This window comes from Anolis carolinensis, chromosome 4, assembly GCF_035594765.1.
Source record: "Anolis carolinensis isolate JA03-04 chromosome 4, rAnoCar3.1.pri, whole genome shotgun sequence".
In the NCBI taxonomy this organism is placed as follows: Eukaryota; Metazoa; Chordata; class Lepidosauria; order Squamata; family Dactyloidae; genus Anolis; species Anolis carolinensis.
Window position 1 is genome coordinate 125,326,558 of NC_085844.1, and position 25,638 is coordinate 125,352,195.

Below are 25,638 nucleotides of genomic sequence, written 5' to 3' on the forward strand. Positions count from 1 at the left end.
CATAATCAAAAGTCCAAACACAAAATTTACCAACACAAGTATTGCCTATACCTCTATCCAAGATATTGCTCCCAGCAAAGAGCTGCTGCAGCCACCAGCTATTTATGCTGCCCAATAAGGCCCTTACAGCTGAGATACCTTCTTCTGGTCCAGATGACTAGACCTTCTCAGCTGGATGCTATCAACCCTTACCTGGACCCAGAGGAGAAGTCAGGTCCTGCTCTTCCTTCTGAAGAGCCTCATCCTGCCCTGCCGTGCAGGGCCTGCTTCTGCTCAACAGCAGTGAGCTCCAGTGTCAGACTGCTTAAGTGGTGGTTCAACATTTGCCCCTGAATCGGCCGCTGGGACAATACCCTCTTTGCCCCTCATTCTCATTCTCCAACAAGGTCCTGACAGAAATATCAATACCTGCTGCCCATCCAAAAACCATGCCTTTGGCCATGCATGGAAGGAGGGTGGGGTTGGGATTGCCATTAGGATCATGAACAGGTACCATCAAATAGTAGCTGTATTTTGAGATGCTGTGATTCCCACAATGATGGCCACTCAAAATAAATATGTTAATAAGAAATAAATTGCAATACTTGCCAAATACAAAATAGAGTCAAATGAGGGAGCCTCATGTTGAATGTTTCAACAAGATTAGTGCAGACTGGATAAAGGTCCCAACTTCTTGAGCACATTTCCAACATTTCTTACTGGCTCCTTTATTTCGTTTTACTTTCAAAATGCAGACAATTTTGAAAGTAAAACTAGAAACACTTCTGTTGGGCTTTTTTGCCTACCTTGGCATATGGTGACAGCAGCATGAACACTGTTATTTGAAGATGAATGGATTGGCAAATCAGTAGAAATTGCAGAAGTTAAAAAGTTAATTCAGCTATTGACAGAAACCCCTAATGAATCGTTTGCACAAGAATGGAACCTGCTTACATTCTATAGGACACTCAGAGGAGGGAATGTCAGCAGGTTTTGAAGAAGAATTGATTAAATTTGAAGAACAATATAGGATTATGAGGTTTAAATTAAAAAGTGTAGACATTAAGAATGAACTTAATATAATGTATGAAATGAATAATTAAAGAATAAAATTAGATGCTGTTTTCATTAATAAGGTGAAGGATCGCCATGTGTTTGTATGCAGAAGCAGAGGTGTTAAGTGTGAGTACAGGTGATTTTTAGTGGTACTTTCTGTAATTGGGTAGGAGTTAGGTTTGTGTTAGCAATATTTATTCCTTTTTTCTGTAGCATTAGGCTTTTTTCTATAGTATCAGTTATGCTGTGTTTATGTGGTTAATATATTTAAGAAAATATTGTTAAAAGATTAGTGCAGTTTAAATATAAAACAGATTAGTATGCATTGCTCTTAATTTTACACAAGCACTGTAACATTACATATACCGTGTTTCCCCGAAAATAAGACAGTGTCTTATATTAATTTTTGCTCCCAAAGATGTACTAGGTCTTATTTTCAGGGGATGTCTTTTTTTCCATGAAGAAGAATTCACATTTATTGTTGAATAAAAAAAAGAACATTTATTATATACTGTACAGTAGTTGTCATCACAAACCAGCATAACCAGACAAACTGTGAATCCTATCAAGAATTTCTTGTTACTACCATTATTTCCATGTACAACTGGTATGTACATTTACCAATCCTGAATGCTCTGGTGTTCTGTTTGGCAGACGCTGGGCATGCTTCCAAACAAAAACTTTTCTAGGTCTTACTTTTGGGGGAGGCCTTATATTTAGCAATGCAGCAAAACTTCTAGTAGGTCTTATTTTCCGGGGATGTCTTATTTTCGGGGAAACAGGGTAGTAACAACAACAACAATTCTTTATTGATTAGTCACTTTTGACCATATCAAAACATGTAGTAAAAATTGCAGAAATCAGAAATCTTGTCTAATCTAATTCATAGTTCAGCTGAAAATATCTACTTTTTTATGACAAAAGCAACATGGTTTATATGTTCCACTTAGATTTCTGATTTAAAAATTCTCTCACATGTTTTCCAGGAGAGGCAGAGGATGCTAATTCTTGTGTATAAGCCATTTCCTCAGTAAGTGTATGATCTAGGCTTTCAAATCGCTCTTGATCCGCATGGACTGTTGTTGGCCTAGATTCAACAGGTAGGCTGCCCAATTCTTCTGGCACAGAACTTTCACTATTCAGGCGAGAACAAGGTGGGACTGAAGAATCTTCTTCACTAGCTGTTTCTAAGAGAAGATCATAGAAGGATCAGTCAAGCAAGAAATCCTGACATTTTTATTCATTGATCTACACTTGTACATTTGTAACAGTTCTATATGGCAGAATCTTAAAAGTCTACATATCCCACAGATACATAGTGAGAGAAATAATGAGATGTATTTGATAAAGTTTCTAGCTATGACATTCTCTGACATGTGAGATACCTAATACATTGTTTTTTATTTTAATGTTTTTTAACATCTTTCCCAAACCTGGTGCTCTCCAAATGTTTTAAAATTAAAATCAATACACAGTCAGTATATCACTGGCTAACACACATTTTGGTGCCTCAAATGTTAGACCTGTTTCTGACCAGTGGGTTCCAAAAATGACACTAGTTTCCCCTTATCAGCTTTAGTTTTTGAGATACAGACATATGCCATTTACCTGCCACAATCTCCTTGGCCATAGAAAACCATAATAACGATATCTAAGAAACTAGAGCTAATGCAGTCTATACCATGTAATATTTGGAATCAGTGCCTGAAATAATCCCAGTTAACGGGCCTAAAAGCCAAGATACCAGACCACATCTGTAGGATACCAAGTTGGAAAGGGCTGCTTAATATCTTAACCATGTATGCATTTTATATATTTTTTCTTGGACATGTAAACAAGAAATAGAGACAATAGCTAAACATGTTGTTTTTCCAACTACTGTACAACCCACTACTACCTCTGTTCCATTAAATGTGGTTTTTTAAACTTTTTGGAAGATCTTAAATTCAATATCACTAAATTTCCATGTTTTACTTTTTCCATTCATGCTATTTTCTCATTTATAAAAACGAGGAGGTAGGCAATAAATCCATCTTGGAAATTTTACTATAGGAAAATTCACATAAGTATCTGCTCTTTATTTTGTTTTCCCATAAATAAAATCTTGTAACCATTCATTACTGCTTGTTGAACATCTGTTGTAGCTGTTGTCCATAACATACCAATTTAAAAAGTCCCTTTCCACCACCAGACCCTCCTTTGTTTCAATACTGTTGTATACTCCCCATGGAGAGCCTAGCCTCTCCTTGTTTGATATAAATCTACAGTTTATTCCACTGAGGTCTCTTAGTCCTCTTTGTACCCAATGGAATTTCTAATTCTAAATCTATAAGTCCTTTGAACATGTCTGACAACACAGTTTTAGTGCTGGTTTCTGCAAGAAAAAGACATTTATTCTTTTTCTTGCATTAGAGGAGTTTCATGCTCTACCTCTAAATTCTGTACCACATTTCAAACTAGTTCCCTCTGAGACTCCAGACACCTTGTGCTGTCCTGCAACTGCAATGGGGTCTCCGTCCGATCAAGCACTCATCTGTTTCTATCTTGATCTGAAAGGGACACCTTTCACTAGGTTCTGGTATTTCCATCTCAGCAGTCTTCTCGCCTCCAAGGGAATTTGTACCTTGTAATGTCTATTCTTACCTATCTGTTCATGGTGTTACATTTACGATTTCTGCTGTGGCCTCACATGGAAACAGCCCCAAGGTACCACTGAATCGCTGAAATCAGTATTTCCGAAATACTTCAGCTAGAAACATTAAATCTTCTGACTGTGACCTCACTACTTGAAATACCACCTTCTGCAGATTTTCCTTTCTTTCTTCTAACAGTCTTATCTGTCTTGTGCTTGTATCTATTATGGATCCTAAATGAGTCAACATCATAGTTAGATTTTATTGGCTTTTTCTATATTTCTTAAAAATCTATAAATTTAAAAGTATGTGTTGTCATCTTCAGATCTCTTATTTTCTGTCTGGATTTGGCTTTTATCAGGTTATCATCACATGGACGGAAGCAACTGTATGGGTCCTTCCCACACAATCAGCACTCTTGTTGGAAGGAAACATGCAAAATCAGGACCTCCTTTCAAAGGTATCCTTTGTATTTGTACCTTTCTGATCAGATTTCTGGTCTCCAGCACCTTTTTTGTTTGCTTTGGCTTTGAGCAAGTCTTTATCCCAGGCAGCCAACGCTTGCTTCTCTATTTGACGTATCTCTGCTTCTTCTTTATCTAAACGACGCTTCCACTGCAGCAGTTCTTCGGCATACTGTCGTCGGTGCATTAGTTTTTGTTCTCTCTTAGTTAAGAACCTAGCAAAAAAAAATGAGAAATTGCTCACCAGCACCCGGAAGATTTTTAATGGTTGCCATGATTGCCTGAATACTAAATTAATAATTGAAGCACTGGTGATATTAACCCTGAAGTTAACACATTCCAATGTACATATTTTTGCACATTTCCTTTTTGTGAAAAACCAGTCCAAAATTATTTATGTAAATTAATGTTTATAATGAAAAAAATTCTACAGTTGCTAATGGAACTCGAGCACATAAATACACACACATCAGAAAGATCCTTTTTTATCCAGCTTGATCTTTTATCCATGTCTATAGCCAGGTATCAAAATACTTAAAACAGAAAACCATCATGTTTTTTTTGGGTCAGGAGCAACAGGAGTTGCATCTGGAGTGAGAGAATTGGTTGACTGCAAGGACGTTGCCCAGGGGACGCCCAGATGTTTTGATGTTTTACCATCCCCGTGAGAGGCTTCTCTCATGTCCCCGCATGGAGTTGGAGCTGAAAGAGGGAGCTCATCCGTGCTCTCTCCGGGTGGGATTTGAACCTGGCAGCTTTCAGGTCAGCAACCCAACCTTCAAGTCATGAGGCTTTTATCCCCTAGGCCACCGGAGGCCTAGGAGATAAAAGCCACCGGAGGCCTTCAGAGGATCTCTGAAGATGCCAGCCACTGATGCAGGTGAAACGTCAGGAGATAATGCTGCTAAAACACAGTCATACAGCCCAGAAACCACAGAACACCTCAGACTTTCACTCTTCCAAATAGTAGAACTGGATCAGATACAACAAGACGCAAAGAGAAGATAGGGAAAAATTACCTAATTTATATAGAAACAAATATTTTACTAATTGATATTGTAATTGTCAATAGATCTTGACACAAACTGAAGTCATTCAATACACTGTATATCCAACGAAAGAATGTAAGGCTTTTTTTTCCCCTCAAGGGGACATTTGTTGCTTTTCTTTAGTATCATATGGAATTTGGAAGAGGAGCCTTAAAGAGAGCTAATTAAATTTTGCCTAAATTTATGTCGTAACAAATGCCAGTAAAGAGTGCAGACTCCTCCTTAATAACTGGACTGAAAAATTAATAGTATGCTAGGGCTGCATGCTGTTCGCTAGCTTTCATCTTCCATTGCTTAACTAGAATGCACATAACCAATGCAGTGACAGCTGACAGACAAAGCCCCAAAAGTGGGCTATACTACCAACACAATTCAGTTTACTGTTGTCCAGGCATTTTATAGTTAAAACAAGCCTCCAAATAAGAGATTAAGCTCCAGAGTTTTAAGTATGTAAACATCAGACCCCAAAATGCAACAATGATTGCTTGTGATCCCGTTTTGCCAATACGTTGCAACCCAACTTCATTATCTCCATCTTAGAAGTAGGGTGATTTGATATCAAGGAACACCCTCCCATGCCTCTGGGTATTGTTTCACCAATTCCTTTTACTGGTTTCTCAGATCTGTCCTTCCTGCAATTTCATCTGTCATGATAATGGTGTTAGCCTTCACCTAGTTGTGGATTTTCAATAAATCTGGAGCTAGATTCCTGTGGTAAGGATTTGGGGAATGAGAAATTTTGTTTTTACAGTTCTTGAGGAAATTGTTATTTTTGTTTACCAGTATTTAGGAAAAAACAAAATCATTGACTCATGCAACCTGATATAAGAAATCTGAGATTGATCATATTCAGTTAAAAACCCAGACCCGAATCTCACAGAGACAGTTTTAAGAATGTGTAAAGAATCAAAAATGCTAAGGGGGGGGGGGGGGGGAGGTTTTATCATAAAGCAATCAAATGGCCAGGAAAGAAATCAAAATTTTCTGTAATTCAGTTTTTCTTCTTGGCCAAAAATGAATTGGCCAAATGCATTTCATTATTTCTCTTTCTCTCTTTTTATAATACTACAACATAAAATCACCCCAAAAGAAAAATACAGCTGCCAGAAACCGAAACTGATTAGATTGCTTTATTATTCTGATCTATAAACAGGGCTCTTTTACATGGATTGCCTTATATTCTGTAGTAATTTGAAAACGTTAACAAGAAACAACTGAATTAAAATTTGTTGTCGAAGGCTGAATTAAAATTTACTTCTATAGATCAAAAAAAAATAAAATCAGTCATGTCAATGTAAGGTGCTTAAAACAAATTCCAGAGTCTATTCCCAACAGCGATGTACATATTAGGTAACTTAAAGGCAAGAGACTGCTGCAGCAGTACCAGCCTTAAATGTTTACACAGGTGAGGATGGGGGGGGGGGATCCTTATGAAGAGTTTCTCGTCATGTCAATCTGAACAGAGCATGCTCGATCAAAGAGTCTACCACTCAAAAAGGTAGAAAGTTACCTGACCAATTGGTTGTAGATATACAGCTGGAATTTGGGATGGAGGTTGGGAAAACAGACACTGAGAGAAGCCCAGTGGTGAGACGTAAAGACAGAGAAGAAGTAGTGAACAGGAGAGCAGTGTCTACAAAATAAGGAGGAAGAGTTTTAAGCCGAGATAGCAAGAAACAGACAGAAAGCGAGAGTAGGAGAGCATCTAGCATAGAGTCTTGAATTCATGTCAAACAATCATCATTCCACTTGCAGAAGACTCCAAAGGCAACAAAATTAAAACATATTTTCACTACAACCTTCCATTTTTTTATGAAGCGCTTACCACTTCCTGCAGTGGCAAATTTCTCTTACTTTTACTACTTTTGGAGCTTCTTTTCTGGTACTTAAAGAAAGTGATCATACCTATTGGCTTTCAAAATGAATTTTAAAAGGTCTAGTATATTGATCACTTGAGCCTAGTCTTACTCATACTAATGAAGACTTGGTTCAGTCAACTTAACTAAATGAATTCAGTCTTCAAAAGAAAAAAAATAAGGAGCTATGGCCTCCATCGCCTATCTCAAAACTTCAACAATAACAAAAAAGTATGCAAACTCAATTAGTTCATAAAGTGCCATCTTGCACAAGCAAATAGTTTTAATCTTTAGATTGCACATATTCATACTTTCCTTTTCAAACACTGCTGTGTTCCAGAACAGCACCTTAATTTTAAAATATTCTCATGACAAAAATAGAAAACTAGATAAAACTACCTTGCAGAGAAAGTAATTAGAAAATAAAAGCCATGCTACTAATAGATATTAAGAGTTATAAAGCACAGTAAGGGCTAGCTAAGACAAATTAGCACAAATAATAATTTCTATTTAAGTGGTTCCATGTTAAGAGTTGGTATTACAAGGGGTTAATTCTTTGATAGAGCATGCTCCTGTTCACATGCATACAATAAGACAGTTTTCCCTATTTCGTCTTTAGCAAATCCTAACATTTTCTTTAAAAACTACTAGATTAATCTGAGGATTTCTGGAAAGAACAAGAGGCAGCAACACAGTTCTTCAATCTGTTTTTATCTTTGGCATTTCAGAAAATATTGTGCTAATACAGCATAGCTTGATTGGAATTTCTGCGAGGTGCAGACATAAAAACTGATATTTAAGAAAATTTAACAAGTGTTAATATTATTTAGCTGTCATATAAATAAATAAATGACTGGACTTAGGAGATTTTTACTTTCTCAATATATGTTTTCTAAAAAGTACTGCTCTGAAACATAACAATGAAACAAGGTGTTTTTTTAAAATAAAGAGGAACTAATGCCTTTCTATAAATGTTTTCAAGTACCGTATATATTTGAGTATAAGCCAACTCGAATATAAACTGAGGCACCTAGTTTTACCACAAAAAAAAAAAAACCTGGGAAAAGGTATAAGCAGAGGTTGGGAAATGCAGCAGCTACTGGTAAATTTCAATAGATACTAATAAAATTACATTAATTAAGGCATCAGTAGGTTAAATGTGTTTGAATATTTACCATATTTCAAAGAAAAACAGTAAACTAGATCTGTAAGTGGAAAAGTAGGGTCAACAAAAATAATATGGTATCAACAATAACTTTAATAATAATAATAATAATAATAATAATAATAATAATAATAATAATAAGAACTTCATTTGTATCCTGCCCTATCTCCCCATGGGGACTTAGGCCAGCTTCCAACATAGTAGCACGCAAACATTCAATGCCTGTATAAAAAATGCATAGCTAGATATAGATCTATAATTATATATACTATTTTCACATATGCATTTCCCTTTAAAGGTTTGCAAATATTCTCTCTCTATATGAGCATTTTCCTCATGCAATATTTGCAAGCCCCATATATATGTTTATATCTAATCTAGATATCTCTCTCTATATGTGTGTGTGTGTGTGTGTGCATTTCCCCTGCAATATTTGCAAGCCCTATATATCTATATTCATATCTATCTATCTAGATATATATGTGTGTGTGCGCGCATTTCCCCCTATAATATTTGAAAGCCCTATATATCCATATTCATATCTATCTATCTAGTCATCTCTCTATATGTAGATTAATATAGGATTTTCAGAGACTTGGAAACATGTGAGGGGGAAATTCATATATAAAAATAATGTATACATACAGATATAGATATACAGATACATGGAAATCTCTAGATATCTATATGTATATAGGATTTGCAAAGACCTGCAAACATGAGGGGAAAATTCATATATAAAATTAATGTATATAGATTGATAGACACAGATATATTGCAAAGGCTTGCAGGGGGAAATGCCTATATATCTGTAGAAGAGATTAACAAATATTTCAGGGGAATTTTTTTATAAGATTAATGTATATATATATTTCTTCTTCCTAACTTGCAGGGACTTCTCTCCCTCTCCTTTCACTTTTCAAAACATTCCCTTGATTAAGAGCAATTGAGGCTTTGGAAAAGAAAACACACTAATAAGGGAGGGTAAGAGGAGAGAAATATATATTGCAAGCAATGGCCTCCAGGCACCGCTGCCCGGCTTGACCCCATTATAAGCTGAGGGAGACTTTTTCAGCTCAAAAAAACATCCGAAAAGCTCGGCTTATCTTCGAGTATATACGGTAACAGTTTTCCATGGCCAGCAAACTATACTATGGGGGGGGGGGGGGGGGCGCCCAAATCATCTGCATGCCTAGGGATTTTTTTCCTTATGGTCTTGCCAGGTCTACTACATAAAAAGGTATCTTAGAGGAACTTTTAGAAAAGCTAGGATGGAGAAGAAAATTGTAACACATTTACTGAAATCCTAGGACAGACACATACTGGAACCCTATATGTAGATTTTATTCACTAACAATGTCAGGAAGGACACAGATGCCATATTCTACAGTTGAAATATTCATGATTACACTCAAAATTGTTTTAAAAACAGTTATTTGACAAAATGGTCAGCTTTTCTTTCTCTATCATGGCTATATTAGAGCCGTAAGATCTCCCATCACAGTGAAGAGATGCACATCACAGCAGATAATATACAAAACATTTCTCAATGAAAACAGATATAATATTTCACTGAAGAATACTCACACTTTTCTTCCTTTTTTATCTAAAAAGGGGGGTGCAACTATTACGTGACAAATAAAACCTGATTTCTGGGTTTTTTTAATTTAAAAAACTGCTTTACCTCCAAGATAGGAAAAGGAGAAAGGATGATCCAGCCTCAAAGAAACAGCTCCATTTCTGTTTTTTGTTTGTTTAAACTTGGAGAAAAGAGAAAGGAGGAGGGAAGATTCCCCTTCCCTTCCTTCTCAAAAGGCAAGGAAGTTTACAAAATCTGAAATGCAGCTCTTTGGAAAATGGAGGGAAGCATGGAGCTCCAGAGACCTCCATTTCTTTCTTTTTTTTAAAGTGCCCTGCTTTTGGAGAAAGAAATAAGGTGGAATCAGCCCTAAATGGCTCTGTGACTATCATGAGAAACACAAAAATACTAATTTTGCCACCCTAAAAAGGGGTGTGTGGCCATTATGCAATGAAATAAATTATTTTGGTCAAATTAATGCTTTAGAACAGTGGTTCTCAACCTGTGGGTCCCCAGGTGTTTTGGCCTACAATTCCCAGTTTACCAGCTGTTATGTTTTCTGGGAGTTGACGGCCAAAACATCTGGGGACCCACAGGTTGAGAACCACTGCTTTAGAAGCTAGGGTATGAATCAATCATCATGACAAATTATATACATCCCTTGGTGTCCATATATAATTTTCAAAACAGAAAAAGATGTTAATTTATTAACTGCCTTGAGACATGTGTCATGTTTTGTAAAAAGCACTACATAATAATTTGTGCAGATTCAGACTCTGTAATTACTGCAGAGCACATACATGACTCAGTAACAAAAGACATGCAGAAGATCCCAGTTTCAAAACTCAGCAGCATTAGTTGAAAGGTACTTCACATAGCAGGTCAGGGAGGAATCTTCACTACCCAAAGAATCTCTTGCTGCCAAAAAAGTAGATAATAACTAAAGTAGGTGGAAAGAGCATGTTTGTATTCACTCATATACTGAATGTACAAAATAAAATTACTAGCAACAGATATTAAACCAAGCTATCTTGACAGCTGTAAGAAGCAAAACCAAACTCTGAAGAAAAGAATAACCTCAAATCTAATTTCTCATATCAGCAATAAAATAAAGCACAGATAGTTACTTCTCATCCATCCGGCTACGCATTTTCTTTAGTTTTTGCATGATGCTACTCGTCTCACAGCTGGAGATGGAAGAAGGACTACCAGTCTCTGCATCTGTTGGCAGTGGGGTTGAAGACTGGGTTTGCTTTACATCATCCTCACTGCAATACTCCTACAAGAAGGAGAACTTAATATCAAAATGAGAAGCATACCTATATTTACCTCAAGTAAATAAGGCATTATTATACTCATTTTAACTTTATTTCTCAAATAGAAAAACTGTATCCCCTGCCCAGGCACTGAGATCTTCAGGAGAGGCCCTTCTCTTGGTCCCACTTCCATCTCAAGCCCGGTGGTGGGAACGAGAGGGAGGGTCTTCCTCCTTGGTGGCTGCCCCTTGACTCTGGAATTCCCTTCTTCCCAGGGAAGCCAGAATGGGCCCCACCCTGTTGTTGTTCTACCGGCAAGCTAAAACGTTTTTATTCAGGCAGGGTTTTAAATACGGTTTTTAAGAACAAGTCAGGGGCTGCTGTGATTTTTATTTTTGAATATGTCTTTATGGTTTTTAATTAAACTGTTTTTAATACTAGATATTTAATTTTGTTTAATGTTTGTATATTTTCAATTTGTATTGAAATTATTTCAATGTAAGCCAATTGGAGTCTCCTTTGTGGAGAGAAAAAAGCAGAATATAAGTAAACATTATTATTATTATGATATAAAAAAGAGAACTGTATGATATAATTATTAAAATTGTACTTTTAGAACATTAAAACTTAGTAAACAGATTATGTAAATTTGAAAAAGGATGGCGCTTTTAGAGTTCACAGCAAAGCCCCTTGTATCAGTTACATGTAAATGTCAATCTATATCTCAAAGTACAGCCAGAAAAAAATAAGCTCATGAGCACCATCTGTAATTCCAACAACAAAGTTTCCATCTTTCTCTGTGTGTGTGTGTTTAAAAAAAAACCTTTCTGACAACAATGAATCCTAGCAGGTTGAGAAATAAGATGGTGTTTTGAGCAGCAGTGCTCTGAATACCCTGCTACTGGTTATACACTGTTTCATTTCATGTGTACAGTGAAACCTGTGGATGCTCATCCCATTATATACAATGGCATACTAAAAGGGTGGCCTTTATATAACATTGCAAAATCAGTGTTTGCTTTTTACAAGGGGGAGGGGACTGAATATTTTCAAGCTGTTAGAGACTGAATCTATGGATGCAAAATCCATAGATACAGAAGGTTAACTACATATTGACTGTTTTATTCAATTTATCATTTTACTGAGTCCTTGCTAGAAAGACAACCATAGTTTCAGGTTCAATTGTTTATTCTGGAAATGTATACACACCTTCTCTCTTTTTGTTTCAAGGAACACCAGTTCTACTACTTGAGAACTGAAATAGTAAAAATGAAATTAACTGGCTGGCTTCCAAAGGGACAATTCTAGCACTTGCAGCACAGCTTACCAGTTTATTTTCCCCCGCAGACTTTAGTTTTTCCTGCAATTTCATAGTGGTTTGGCGTATTCGTTCTATCTCTTCCTGTTGCTTAAGGATCAGTTGCCTCTCTTTCCGAGCCGCCTTATTGGCCTCCTGAAGACGCTTAATTTCAGCCTTTATAAATAATACAATAAAGCAAAACAAAAGTAATAATCGTCATTCTTTCCCATTCCCTTTATTTTGCTGCATCTAACCTTCTTAATACATGTTTCTGTTCTTTTCTCATGCATCTCTTCCATTATCCCTCTTCCCATGATTTCCGTTTCTTCTTCCCTGGCAGCATCTTATCACCAGATTTCATCTTTTTCATCTGATGACTTTTTTATTAATTATTGCCACTGCTACCTCTAAGAAAGGAGCTTAAGAATTCAATGATAAATCGTACACGTCTAGCTTAAGCACATTTACTAAGGAAAAAAAATCTCACTAGCTCAGGCCCCTTCCACACAGCTTGAATAAAATCCCACATGATCTGCTTTAAACAGTTCAAAGCAGATATTGTGGGATTTTCTGCCTTGATATTCTGGGTTATATGGCTGTGTGGAAGGGCCCTCTCTATGAATCTCTTTGTTTAACTGCGATTCATAATTTGCAGGTAGTCCTCAACATGCATGGAGTTCACACAGCACTTTTCTAAACTTCTCCTTCCATCTGCAGCTCACAATTTACAGGTAGTCCTACCTCATCTGGCTCCCAAAGGCCAGGAAGTACAGGGAATATTCCTAAATCACTCTCACCATCAGGAGATCAGCACTTGGGGGGGGGGCAGTGATGATGGATCTCACTCCTCATCACCATCCCAAGAGGATAGGTACTTGTTATGCATGTTATGTATCAGATAAAATAGCTTGATATAGCCCAGAAGCAGTTGTTTTATTATAGTATTTTTGTTTGAAATGTTCACATCATATAGAACTAAAAGTGATCAATTCATAGACCATTTGGTTTACAAATGCTTTACAATAGTGATGCTGGAGGCCTACCAATACTTTGGAATAGTGAAATGATTTTTTTTTTTTGCAGGCAAGGATCCTAAACAACTTCATATCGAGACCTTTAGCAACATTTTATCTACCCAATTTTACAAAGAATACCAGGAATAACTGGAAGCTTTTGTATTTATTATCTTTTAACTGATTAGTCTCTTGAAACTACTATTAAAGTTGCTAGTTTTTGTGCAGCAGCAATAGCTTGCTGACACAGAAGGCTGTCAAAGTATCAGAAGGTTCTATTATTTTATCTCAGCTTTTATCACGGTTATCTAAATATACACATTTGAATACTGTTTTCACTTTCATTCTTCATATTCTGACAACTGTGTTCTTTAAAAATTGTATTTTAATGCCTAAATGTATGACTTACTCCTATTTTACTGTTTGATTTAATGCTGATCATTGACCAATACAGCATTGCTAAAACAAGAGATAAAACTCTATTAAACCCCTACAACAAGATACACAGAGTTAAAATACAAGTGTTTTATATATATATACACACATATACATATACATATACATATAAAATCTTCATTCTTTGCCCTAAGAAAAGGAAGTCTCCTAGAAGAGGTTTCTTCAATAAATCAGTTGCGAGTTTTCTCTTGTTACCGTCCTGGTGACGATGCTCTGAAAGCAATGTAGCAAAAATAGAGCATTTCAGCATGCACTATATCCCCTCCCTTTTTCAGCTAATAAACTATTATGGCCCTAAATGTATAAAAATGCTATGTCAGATACACTTTTGATTTTAAATCCAGTTGAAAAAAAATTAACATGATTGCATTCACATGGATATAAGACACAATATGATTGGTTGCAAAGTAATGAATGCTGAGAATACTGCTTCAAGTCCTTCAAGAACAAATGATGCCTCTTCACTGAAAGAAAGGGAGCACGTTTCTAATATTGTACATGTGTAGACATGGGATCAAATAAATTTCCTAATTTACATGGAGCAAGATTTACTGATAAACCAATAGTACTACAGTGCAATCAATCTTAAAATAATTTTACCTTCTCCTGCTGCAGCTTCAAAAGTAGGCCACGCTGTTTCTTTCTGATAGGTGGCATTTTATCATCTTCTCCTTTGTCTCGTAGATGCCTGAAAAATTAATAGCATAAAATGTATCCTGCTTTCATATACATATACATATTTGTTGTTGTGCATTATTTTATGATGCACTATTTATATACTACTGAAAAAATAGCAATGTAACTCTCCTCAACATACTTTTCTACACTATCAGCACATGCATAAACATACAGTCTGCTAGCCATATTTTGCTAGGAAGGTCTCTGTGTTCAGAACCCTCTGTGACAAAAATGGCTTTGGTAAGGAAAATTTCATTTTCCCAAGTCTCGAAACCATTAAAAACGGTTTAAAATAAACAGAGAGACAGAGAGAGAATACAGGGCACAAAACTCTCCAAACCGCTGAAAAATAAAATGAAAAAAGGAATCAGAAGTAGAATTCAGTTTTCTTCTGGCCTTTATTTTGTTATTTTGGGCATACTTCTGGGCCTAAGAAATGTTAGTAGTAAATCTTTAGCCAACCAAATCTGCCTGCGCTGGCATAAATAAACAAGAAGGTTTTTTCTTCAACTGGGAATGAAGCTCAAGAATGAGTAGAAAAGGCTTATAGTCAGTTACTTCTATCAGCTTTCTGCCTTTGATTAAAGTTAGATGTGTAAAACATAGATTGAATGTAACATTAAAAATGCATTAGAAAATCCTAATCTTAAAGATACACATAGCTCCAACAGCATATGAAGTGAATGTATCATCATCAATGCTTGCCATGGCATTCCAGAAAAACAAAATGTAACATGTCTAGGTGGCTATGCTTTATGTATATTATAAATCTTTTACAAAAGATGAATGTAGATTGATTTAATATTCTGTAAGAAAGGCAGACTTACCAGGTACTCGGGGTTGAGAAGCAACTTCGATTTCAGATTGATATAAGAGTGAACCAAATAATATTTGGTCCCCTGCCTCAAACCCCTTTTATTTTCTATAGCTGAGCTGGCCTCCAAGTGTTCCAAAAAGTGTTCTAATGCTAAACTGACCAATGATCACAATGATGGTGCCAAGACCACAATGGACCTGGGAAGCAGTTGGAGAATCATTACAGCCAATTCCTCAGGATGATTTAGTCCCCGCAGTTTGTATGAGAAGCGTCAGCATATTTTTATTTATTTACAGCATTTATATTCTGCCCTTCTCACCCCGAAGGGGACTCAGGGCGGATCACATTGCACACATAAAGGCAAACATTCAATGCCATAACATAGAACAGAGACAGAGACAAGAGGCAGGCACAGCTCGCCTCGAAGTCATGACCTCTTGGTCAGAGTGATTTGTTGCAGGTACAAGGGGGCTTTAAGTCTCAAAGGCCTATTCCAACACGCTTCTGGATTCAACCCTCTACAATGAACACAAGCATTAATTACATGTGCTTCCCCAAGACCAATTAGATATTTGGAGTGGCTGTAATTTTGAGTGATTTTGACATCACAAGAGATGGGAAAAACTTTCCATTTTAAGGTGGCAAGTCAGAAAGCAATGTATTAACATGTATATTAAGTAGATTCTTTCCTTAGAAGTGAATTATAATAAACAAATTTAAAATCACACCAGTTAAATTTATTTTGGTCCTAGTGGCCTTGCCAAAGTTGCTTCTGGGTCAGAACTGGTTCTCTGGTTACTACACTGTCCAAACCTGCAGAACATGAATTTCTAGAACTGTAATAAATATTCTTTTGATATGAAGAATTGACATAATTGAAAGGAAAAGCAAAGAGATTATAAAACATTATATTAGCATGTTTTCTTACTTTTTCTGGTGTTCTAACCAAGCCAACTCAGCCTTTGTCTTCTCTTTCAATGCTTTCTCACGTAGACGGAGCAATGAGGACTGGTGAGCTGCTCTCATTTCTTCTTCTTTCATGTACTGCCGCACCATTTCCATTGTAAATTTGGAAAAGCTGTCTTGTCCTCCTGAAAATGGCAGACTTAGCTCCTGTTAAAATAAAATATATGTGGTTTAACTCCCATTTAAAACCAATTTCATTTGGGATGGGGTTGCAAGATACATTTTTACTAACACCAAGCAGCAGTCACTACAGAGCACATTAGTCTCCTGAAAGGCACAACCCATATACAGATGCCCTCCCAATGGAGGGCTCCCTTACAGGCCCTTACAATGCTGGATTTCAAAAAGACTGAAGGTTTTCTGTTTGACATGCTTTTTACATGTAGTTTTATGGGATTTCCTGCTGATGGATTACTTCATTGTTATGGTTTGTCATTACTTTTGGCTGCTTTTCTTAACATTGAATATGTTGTTTATCTTAGGATTTTAAATGTGTTCATGCCATAAGATTTCTGGCTTATGCACTTGCATGCTGCTTTGAATCCCTCCTTGAAAGTCAACCTTAAAATACTTAAAAATAAATATAGGACAGAATCCTGGAATGACATTGTGCAGACCATGTAATATTTCACGATTAAGGTTCAAGCACTTCTGAAACAGATTCATTGTGCAAAATGTGACCTTTCCTAATGTAACATTCAAAGATATATCTTTAAGGTAATACAACACACTATTAATAAATTATCCAAGTATTCAAATCGGCTCAACAAGTACTGAACAACCACCTCACTACTGGAACATGTGACATTAAGAATGCAAAACAGGATTATTGAAATAGTAAGTCTAGTAATTCTGGATGCTTCCACTTTCAGAATGAATGAATAAAATGTGATAAAATGTAGAATTAATGGTATTTAACATTTATGTAAGTAATCCCCTCCCCAAAAAATGGCAAAACATCTCTGCTAAAATTCACAACCAGGCACTGAAAACAATTAAAAAGTCCCTAAATGCTCATGACCAAGAAGTACTGAATACTTGCTTTAGCAGGTGACAATGTGGCCTTTCCAGGAGAAGCTTCCTCATCAGAATAATCATGGTGAACTCGTTTTTTCATATTGATCCGACGATGACTTTCAGATGGCAGTAAAGACCGGAAGGACTTTTCTTCAATCTCGTCCTCTGTCATAGATTCATCAAATTTGAGGGAATATTCTGTTGCAACAGAAGTAGAATCTGAAAGAAAGGAAATATTTATTTAAGAGGAAGATGTCACTATATAAAAAGGAATGTTTTCAAACAGGTTTCATAAAAGGTAGAACACACAGCTTACCAAACTATGAATTTAAACCCAAACTTCATAGTATAATAATAAGAATTACCATATTTCACCAACTCTGTAGTGCACTTTCCCCCCAAAATTGAGGTTCAAAATGACAGGGTGTCTTAAAATCAATGGCATCTTAGAATCACATTTTGTTTTAAAATATCAGTAGTGGTGGCTGAGAGAGCGGGAGGAAAGTCAGCTGTCCTTGCCAGCTTCTAGAAAGCCTCCACAACCTCGCACCTGCTTTTGTGTTGCCACCAGCTTGATGTGGCAATGAGCAGAACTTGTACCCTCTGCAATGTTTTTGCAGCCAACCTTGGTTGCTGCTGCTGCCACCTTCATGTTACCAGGTTTGTTTTGAAAAGGAATTGATAGGGGCGGAGGGTGAGAGACCCGAAACCCCTGTCTTTCTCTCTCTGGAGGCGGGAATGGGGAACAGATAGGGAGATGAGAGGAAGAAGCCCTGTGTGCCAGGAGCATGAGGCAGCAGCTCTCCATTGCTCCTGGCACATTGGGCCTCTTCCTCCTCTGCCTCTAGAGCAAAAGAAAGGTTCCAGTTTTCTCAGCTGCCCCTGCTGCCACCACCACCTCTAATCCTCTCCCCTTCAAAACAATCCTGGCAATATGGAGGCAATAGTAGCAATAAAGGTCGATGATGGTAGAGACAAAGCAGCATGAAATAAGTACAGGGCTGGGGACTTTCCAAGGGTTGGCCAAGATAGCTGAGAAAAATAGTAAAGTTGGGGTGGGGTCTAAAAATTGAGGCTCAAACAAACGGGATGCATTTTAGAATAAAAAAATACTCTTTTCCCTTAATTGAAGCTCTAAAAATTGGGCTGCAACTTAAACTCAATATTGCCTCAAAATAGATGAAATACAGTTTATGTAAGTAGCAAAGTGCCTGGCCTTACGAAGGAAAGTGTTCATTTACTGCAAGAACCATGGGAAAAGCAAATATATATATACTTAGGTCTTTAGAATGAGTAAGGATGTTCAGATTGTCATTGTAAAGATACGAGTATATTAATGGGACAGATATCCCCAATCCCCTTACAAAAATAGTTAATAAGCATGTGATCAAAGAAGGAAAGGTGTTTGATTGGGACAGTATCTAAACTTGGCTCCTGATGACCCAGATTTCTTCCGTTAAGATTTTCCCTCTTCTTCAACAGTACTACAAATTGTAATCCATCCATTTATCTGACATAAACTTATTGGAAGCCAGTGAAGCCCATATCTTCATGGCTGGCTGATCCAAAGAAAGCATAGTAATGGATGATGCCTTATTATTTATGAAGGAGATATCTTACAACAGAGAGAGAAATATTGACCTGTTTTTATATTAATTCTATATCACTGAACTATTGAGACAGAGAGAAAACAAATAACTAAAGGTGGGTGAACATCAGGCACTTTATGCTGTTAGCTGAATTCTAACCTCTTTCATCAAGATTGCATGGAATATCATTACTCTGTAGGGAATCATTCACAGCTGTAGGAACCTCCTCTTCAACAGAGCTGCTACGCTTCTCATGATGGGAAAGCTTTTTCACTTGCTTAGAAGAGGGAATGGATGGACTTTCTTGACGACTACTGCTGCTACTACTGCTGTTTTAGAAAGAGGCACAAAAGCAGACAAGCAAGTGAAGTTATCAGAATAATTAAATCAACACATTTAGATATGTATTTATCTCAATAATATGCTTCTGCCCATTACACAACAGATCATGGGTTGCAACAAAATAACATTCACGTCATAGAAAATTGTTACCATTTTCAGAAAAATAAATAAATGCCCATTCAGTGTAATGCAATGTCTCAATATCGTAACACAAAAGCTGTAATAGGGCTTGGACATGTCCACACAGCAAATGAACCATAGGCTACATGATATGTCCTGTTCTGTGTTTAAAAATGGCCTGTTACTTTCAGTTCTAGAGAGGCAATTAAAACAGAAACTATATTGAATGACAGCATGCTACTATACATAGTTGATAAATTTTATTCCCAAATTAAGGAATGGTTAATAAAATCAGCCCAAGGTATTGATTATAACATAAATTTAGCAGTTTGGGAAAAATGTGAATTAGAGGCTTAAAATTCAATTTCAGTCAAGCAAACGAGACTATTGAGAACTTTTAAAAAATGATGTTCAGATAAGCATATCACCCCATCTCAATTAGCAAAAATTCACAAAAATTGTGATAAATGCTGGAAATGCAAGAAGCTGAAAGGTACGTTATACCATACATGGTGGACCTGCACAAAAGCTAAGGCCTGTGGGATTGCAGTCAAAGAAGTACTACAAGCTGTATTTTTTTTTAAAAAAAAACCTTACCATTTAAACCAGAGGTATTTCTACTGGGTTTAGCTGATGGAAGTACAGGGGGGGAAAGACAGCTTTCCCTCCCAAAATGCATTATTTATGCAAAAAAAGAGAAATTAGAAAAGATTTCTTCAGTGGATGACTGGTTATTAAAATCGTCAATTGACAGAGATGGTTAATTACCTTGTATATTGAAAAAGAAATCTATAAAGAACTTCCAAAACAATTGGACACCATTGCTGTATTTGAAAAAAATCATAAAAGGATTGGGTCTTAACAGGTTTTGACAATTAAAATAAGCCCCTTTTTATATTTCTGCTTCAGTTTGGAAAGTTATCATTAACTGGATGCATCCACTTTCAGAATGAATGACTAAACATAATATGAGTTAACAATATAAATGGAAAATCTTATATAAAATGAAGTATATAGATAAATATGGTTTCTAATCTTTATTTAATTATCCTGGAGTGACAATGGGGAGTTAAATAAACAAAATGTGTGAAAGGATAAGGTTCAGTCACAAGAATCGTACAGGCTGAGAGGCACACACATAATATATATCTATATAATTGTTAAAATCAATATTGAAGAATATGTCTATGTGATGACATTTTATGTGTATATGCACCAGATGAAATCAATTGTAAATAATGATTAAAAGTTTAATTTTTTTTAAAAAAATCTGGCAGAACTGAGCTAGAAGAAATTTTAAAACCCAATGTAGACTATGCTGAGAAATTAGTTTTGCCACAACACATGGTTCGACTGCTGGAATCAATTGCTGTATTTGCTTGAGTGTAATGCACACTCAAATTATGTTAAATTATGCCGCCAAAATAAGGGTGTGTATTAGTTTCGATAGCTCTTGAGGTTGGTTGCCTCTCTCTCTTGATTCCTTGGGTTCTTCAGTGCCTCTGAAATGCTGCATCCCCCTCCTCTTCCTTGTTTGCTCCATTGGGTTGTGGCATCATTCCTCAGCTCCTGTCCCTTTGGTGGATGCCAGCTGGCACTGGCCGGTTTAAAGGGAAAAAGAGGGAGAAACAGAACGGAAGCCTGCCAGGTAATGTAGTCTGACCTGTCCTGCTTCTCCCTCTTTTTCCCCTAGGCTAGTCAGCATCTGCCAATGGGACAGAAGGCAAGAGGACAGGAGGTGGGACAGGAGGTGGAAAGACGTGGAGGAAGACGGGAGAGACTACATCACCTAGCAAGCTCTGAAGTGACTGTAACAGTGCAGATGCCCCCTGTGTTTCCATTAGAAAAGGCAAAATAGCTGGTGCTGATTGGCTGAGGCATTACAGGCTGAAAAGCACAAGCATGGATGAATAAGGGTGCATTACAGTCACCATTAAGTCCTTTATTTATTGCAGACTTTTCAAATTTGAGGTGAGAATTAGATTTGATGGCACACTAGACTTGAGTAAATATGGTAGATATCACTGCATTATTGTTGTTTTTTTAATAGAAAAGAACGGCAGATGTGCTTAACACATTAGCTACCCCAGGGCCAAAAGAAAATATGGTTTGCTTTGAGTTCTGTGCACCTTGGCTTGGAATTATGCCATTCTTATCTTGTTTAGGAAAAGATAATGCATTTTCAGCTGCCTTCCCAATGCATCTGTAATGCCACCAGAAGGTTCTCAACCTATTGCCCTGTCCCTTTAAGGTTCTGAAGGGGCGGAGCTTAGTCTCGGCTTCTGCTAGCCTTGAAATGGCAGTTATTATTTGTCAGTTAGTGTTTAGTACTGGAAGGAAGCATAGGATGGTTGAAGGTGCACAGAAATTCACATCATGTCGGAACTGCATTAAAAAGCCAAATAATACAGTGATATATAGTCATGACAACATTATATTAAAGTCAGTGCAAAGATACATAGAATCCAGTCATGTTGGGACTTTATACTGTGTGGGAATAACCATCAGAACTGCATAGACTTCAATGGTTTCCTTTTCTCACAGAGACTTTACAGTAGAAACCAAGAGGAAAAGAAGTTCAATTTGTCTATTAATAAAACATTTTGATTTGCTAAATACAGTCTCCGATCTGTGCTACAGTGCCTTCCAGTTCATTTAGTTAAGCACGGAGGCAGAACAGTATCTTTTCCCATAAACAATATATCACCAATCTAGGCTGACGCTTTTGATGTAACCAATGTTAAAAAATTTAGAAAATGGAAATGTTCAAATACATTACATAACTATCCAGCTTCTGAGCAAAGAAGGGCTCCTTCTCTGAAATGGATTTCAATGGCCTAATGAAGTCTCCATGGCGAATAATGAAGCCTGCATTTGCCTCAAGTATTTATTTATTTATTTACTCTATTTATATTCCGCCTTTCTCTACCCCGCAGGGGACTCAAGGCGGCTTACACAGAGGCAATTATTCAATGCCTTAAAACATATACAATTTAAAAATTAAAAGTAAATTAGATTAAAATCAGACATATTAAACATTTAAAAACAATTGCATTACATAAAAATTACACCATCCATAGTTGTAGTCCAAGCCTTTCCATAGTCAATGTGTTGTCGAAGGCTTTCATGGCCAGGGTCACAGGGTTGTTGTATGTTTTCCGGGCTGTATGGCCATGTTCTAGAAGTATTCTCTCCTGACGTTTCACCCACATCTATGGCAGGCATCCTCAGAGGTTGTGAGGTATGGAGAAACTAAGCAAGAAAGGTTTATATATATCTGTGGGAAGTCCAGGGCGAGGGAAGAACTCTTGTCTAGTTTCTCCATACCTCACAACCTCTGAGGATGCCTGCCATAGATGTGGGCGAAACGTCAGGAGAGAATACTTCTAGAACATGGCCATACAGCCTGGAAAACATGCAACAACCCTCTTTCCATAGTCATTCCATATATTCCAAAGTTGTCAATGCACTGCCCTATTCACTAAAAGCCTGATTCCACAGCCAAGTTTACCTTTCTTCTAAAGGCTAGGAGGGAGGGGACTGATCTAATGTTACTGGGGAGAGAGTTCCATAGCCAAGGGGCCACCACTGAGAAGGCCCTGTCTCTCATTCCCACCAGTCGCGCCTGCAAAGAAGGCAGGTCCGAGAGCAGGGCCTCCCTGGATGATCTTAATCTCGGAGAGAGATACGTTCAGACTGATAAGCTTGGCCAGAACCGTTTAGGGCTTTATAGGTTAAAGCCAGCACTTTGAATTGTGCTTGATAGCAGACTGGCAGCAAGTGGAACTGACGTAGTGGGGGGTTGTATGGTCCCTGTATGCGGCTGGTGAACAATCTAGCTGCCACCCGTTGGACCATTTGCAGCTTCCGAACAGTCTTCAAAGGCAACCCCATGTAGACATGTTGCAGTAATCTTTTCAGGATGTAACCAGAGCGTGGACCACCATGGCCAAATCTGACTTCCCAAGGTACGGGCGCAATTGGCACACAAGTTTTATAACAGCTTCTTTTAAGCTCGCTGGAATCTTGCCTTTCTGTAAGGAGGCATTAACCATCACCTCCACCCACTCTGCCAAACCCATTCTGGCCTCCTTTACCAGCCAGGATGGGCAGAGGTCTAGGATGCATGTGGTTAGCCTCGCCTCTCAAAGGATCTTGTCCGCATCCTCAAGCTGCACCAATTGAAAAGAATCCATCAAAACCGGACAAGCAGATGCATGTGTTACATCCTCAGAAACTGCCGTTAACATGGTATCCAAGTTGGAATGGATCAGAGCAACTTTCTCTGCAAATGCTTCACAGCGAGTTGCTAAGTTGTCAGGGATCCTGTCTCTTTTTCCAAGGAAGATGTCAATGTTTAAAAGGAAGAAAAAAAACCAAGGATTTCTATCCCTGAATCTAGCATGAAACAAATAACCCAAATGAATGTGGATTTATTCTCTGTCCCAGAGAATACAGCATGTATTTCCCTCAAGAACCCTTCCTCTGGTTATCAAATTTAACAGATTTCTAGCATTAACGCCTATCTTCTTCTTTATCACAACTCTGTTAAGTGTAGTCTAGAATGACTTTAATTTCACAAAAAGATACGGAAAGACAAACTACATTAAGAAGGAAGAATTGAAAATATTTCAACAAGTTACAGGCAAGTGATTTGAATTCTAACACCTCCTGCATCATAATACAGTCAGTTTTCTTTTTTAAAAATTATTTCGGGTATTAGCTGTTCAAATCCAGGTTCTCACCTCTGATCATGTGTCTTTGATCTTGATGATTCAGAGTAACTATCAAATGAGTGGGAGTAATGATGCTTTGAGTCTCCTAGCTCCCCTTTGCCTTGTGTAGCAGCATTTGATTCCAATTTCCTATTTAAAAAACAAAGGCAAGTTGTGAATTACCCTGAAAACCAAAAAGGATGTTTTAATAAATGAGTGTGATTTGTTGGGGATCTTCCACAATACTTTTAATTACAAATTTTGGCAATAAAAACACACAAAAAGAAAGGTCACAATACATATGAGTACATAAATATTGACGTACTTAGACAACCATGTCCTAACAAACATAAATCCCTACCCTGCCTAAAACTAAAAACATCAACATAGACACTGGAATGGGGGTTTCAGACACAGATGACTAAATCTTGGGGCACCCTCTAACAAGGAAATACTTTTTCACCATGTTGTTTTAATATGCAAGAATAATTGCCATGTTCTGTACTCTCTCTCACTTCCCTTTTTAGGGAGAGCTTTACACCGCCATCTTGGCAACTCAGAAATCCCACAGCAATGTGATTTGTGAAACCTTCCAGATATTTGTTAGAATGCAACTCCAGGCATTCCTCAACTGACTATGCTTGCAAGGAGTGATGGAACTTGCAGTCCAACAACTTTCAGAGGGCAGTATGATATCCCTGTTCTATACTTAAGTAACAAGTGGTCAGATAAATATATAATATCCAAGGAAGCATCAATAAATAATAGGTTAACTTTAAATTGTATCTGATTCCATTTTTTTTGCAAACAACAGATTTTGTGAATCTAAACAAATGTTTTTGGTTATCAGGCATGAAATCCACTGGAGAAAGGGGGAGGAATTCCTCACACTTTACACTAAAAAGCATCCTTCACATCTTTAGAAGGTTTCTCCATTGCCACACAGGATGATCAGCTGTAGACAGGAGGACATATTTTCTGACATGTTCCTTCTGAAACAGAGCTTTGATCTGGCAGGCAGCACTGTGTCTTTGCAGTCACAGCAATTTGGGAAAGCAATACAGTGCAGAAGTCTCATTCAGCTTCAATATTGTGGCCACCTGCTTAGGCAGGTTTCATTCCCACTCTTTTCTTTCTCACAAAGGCTGCAGAAGAGGAAGAGAGGGTGATGAAAAACTCCACCTGAGAGGCCTTTCCCAAGGCCTACAGCAAGTCAATCTATGACTATGAAAAAAAGCCCATCTTAGCAATCGTCTTCAAAAGAAAAAAAATGCACAACTACAATTCTATACAACAACCTTTATATATAAAAATACAACCTGCGTATGTTTGTGCACACAGAACTCAATAGCACAATCAATTTGAAATTTTGACACAACATGGCATACCAATATGCGTGTGTTTTAATAATGAGTTTGGGGGAGGGAGAACCATGGATGATGGGATACGCAGTACTTTCAATCACCTAACCTCCCACAGACCACTGCGACTTGTACCAATGACAGATCAGGACCAAACCTGGCACACAGACCCCCCCCCCCCATGCCCCACTTTATATCCTGGTTTGATTAGGGGACGACAAATCATG

The 25,638-nt window shown here is 37.4% G+C and overlaps 1 protein-coding gene across 6 annotated transcripts in view; it reads right to left on the reverse strand.

Annotated features, from left to right (window-relative positions):
• Positions 1-25,638, reverse strand: part of cep350 (centrosomal protein 350) — a 92,998-nt gene that overhangs the window by 17,774 nt on the left and 49,586 nt on the right. For 3 of the 6 annotated variants that reach the window (XM_008108908.3, XM_008108910.3, XM_008108907.3), the window contains exons 21-30: positions 24,081-24,200; positions 19,033-19,202; positions 17,310-17,503; positions 16,230-16,414; positions 14,407-14,494; positions 12,365-12,511; positions 10,909-11,060; positions 6,692-6,814; positions 4,148-4,347; positions 2,011-2,222 (exon numbers count right to left, since the gene is read on the reverse strand). In XM_008108908.3, the coding sequence (XP_008107115.2) occupies positions 2,011-2,222; positions 4,148-4,347; positions 6,692-6,814; positions 10,909-11,060; positions 12,365-12,511; positions 14,407-14,494; positions 16,230-16,414; positions 17,310-17,503; positions 19,033-19,202; positions 24,081-24,200 (1,591 nt within the window). The remainder of the gene's footprint in view (positions 1-2,010; positions 2,223-4,147; positions 4,348-6,691; positions 6,815-10,908; positions 11,061-12,364; positions 12,512-14,406; positions 14,495-16,229; positions 16,415-17,309; positions 17,504-19,032; positions 19,203-24,080; positions 24,201-25,638) is intronic. The other 3 variants (XM_008108912.3, XM_008108911.3, XM_008108909.3) reach the window with 2 other exon arrangements.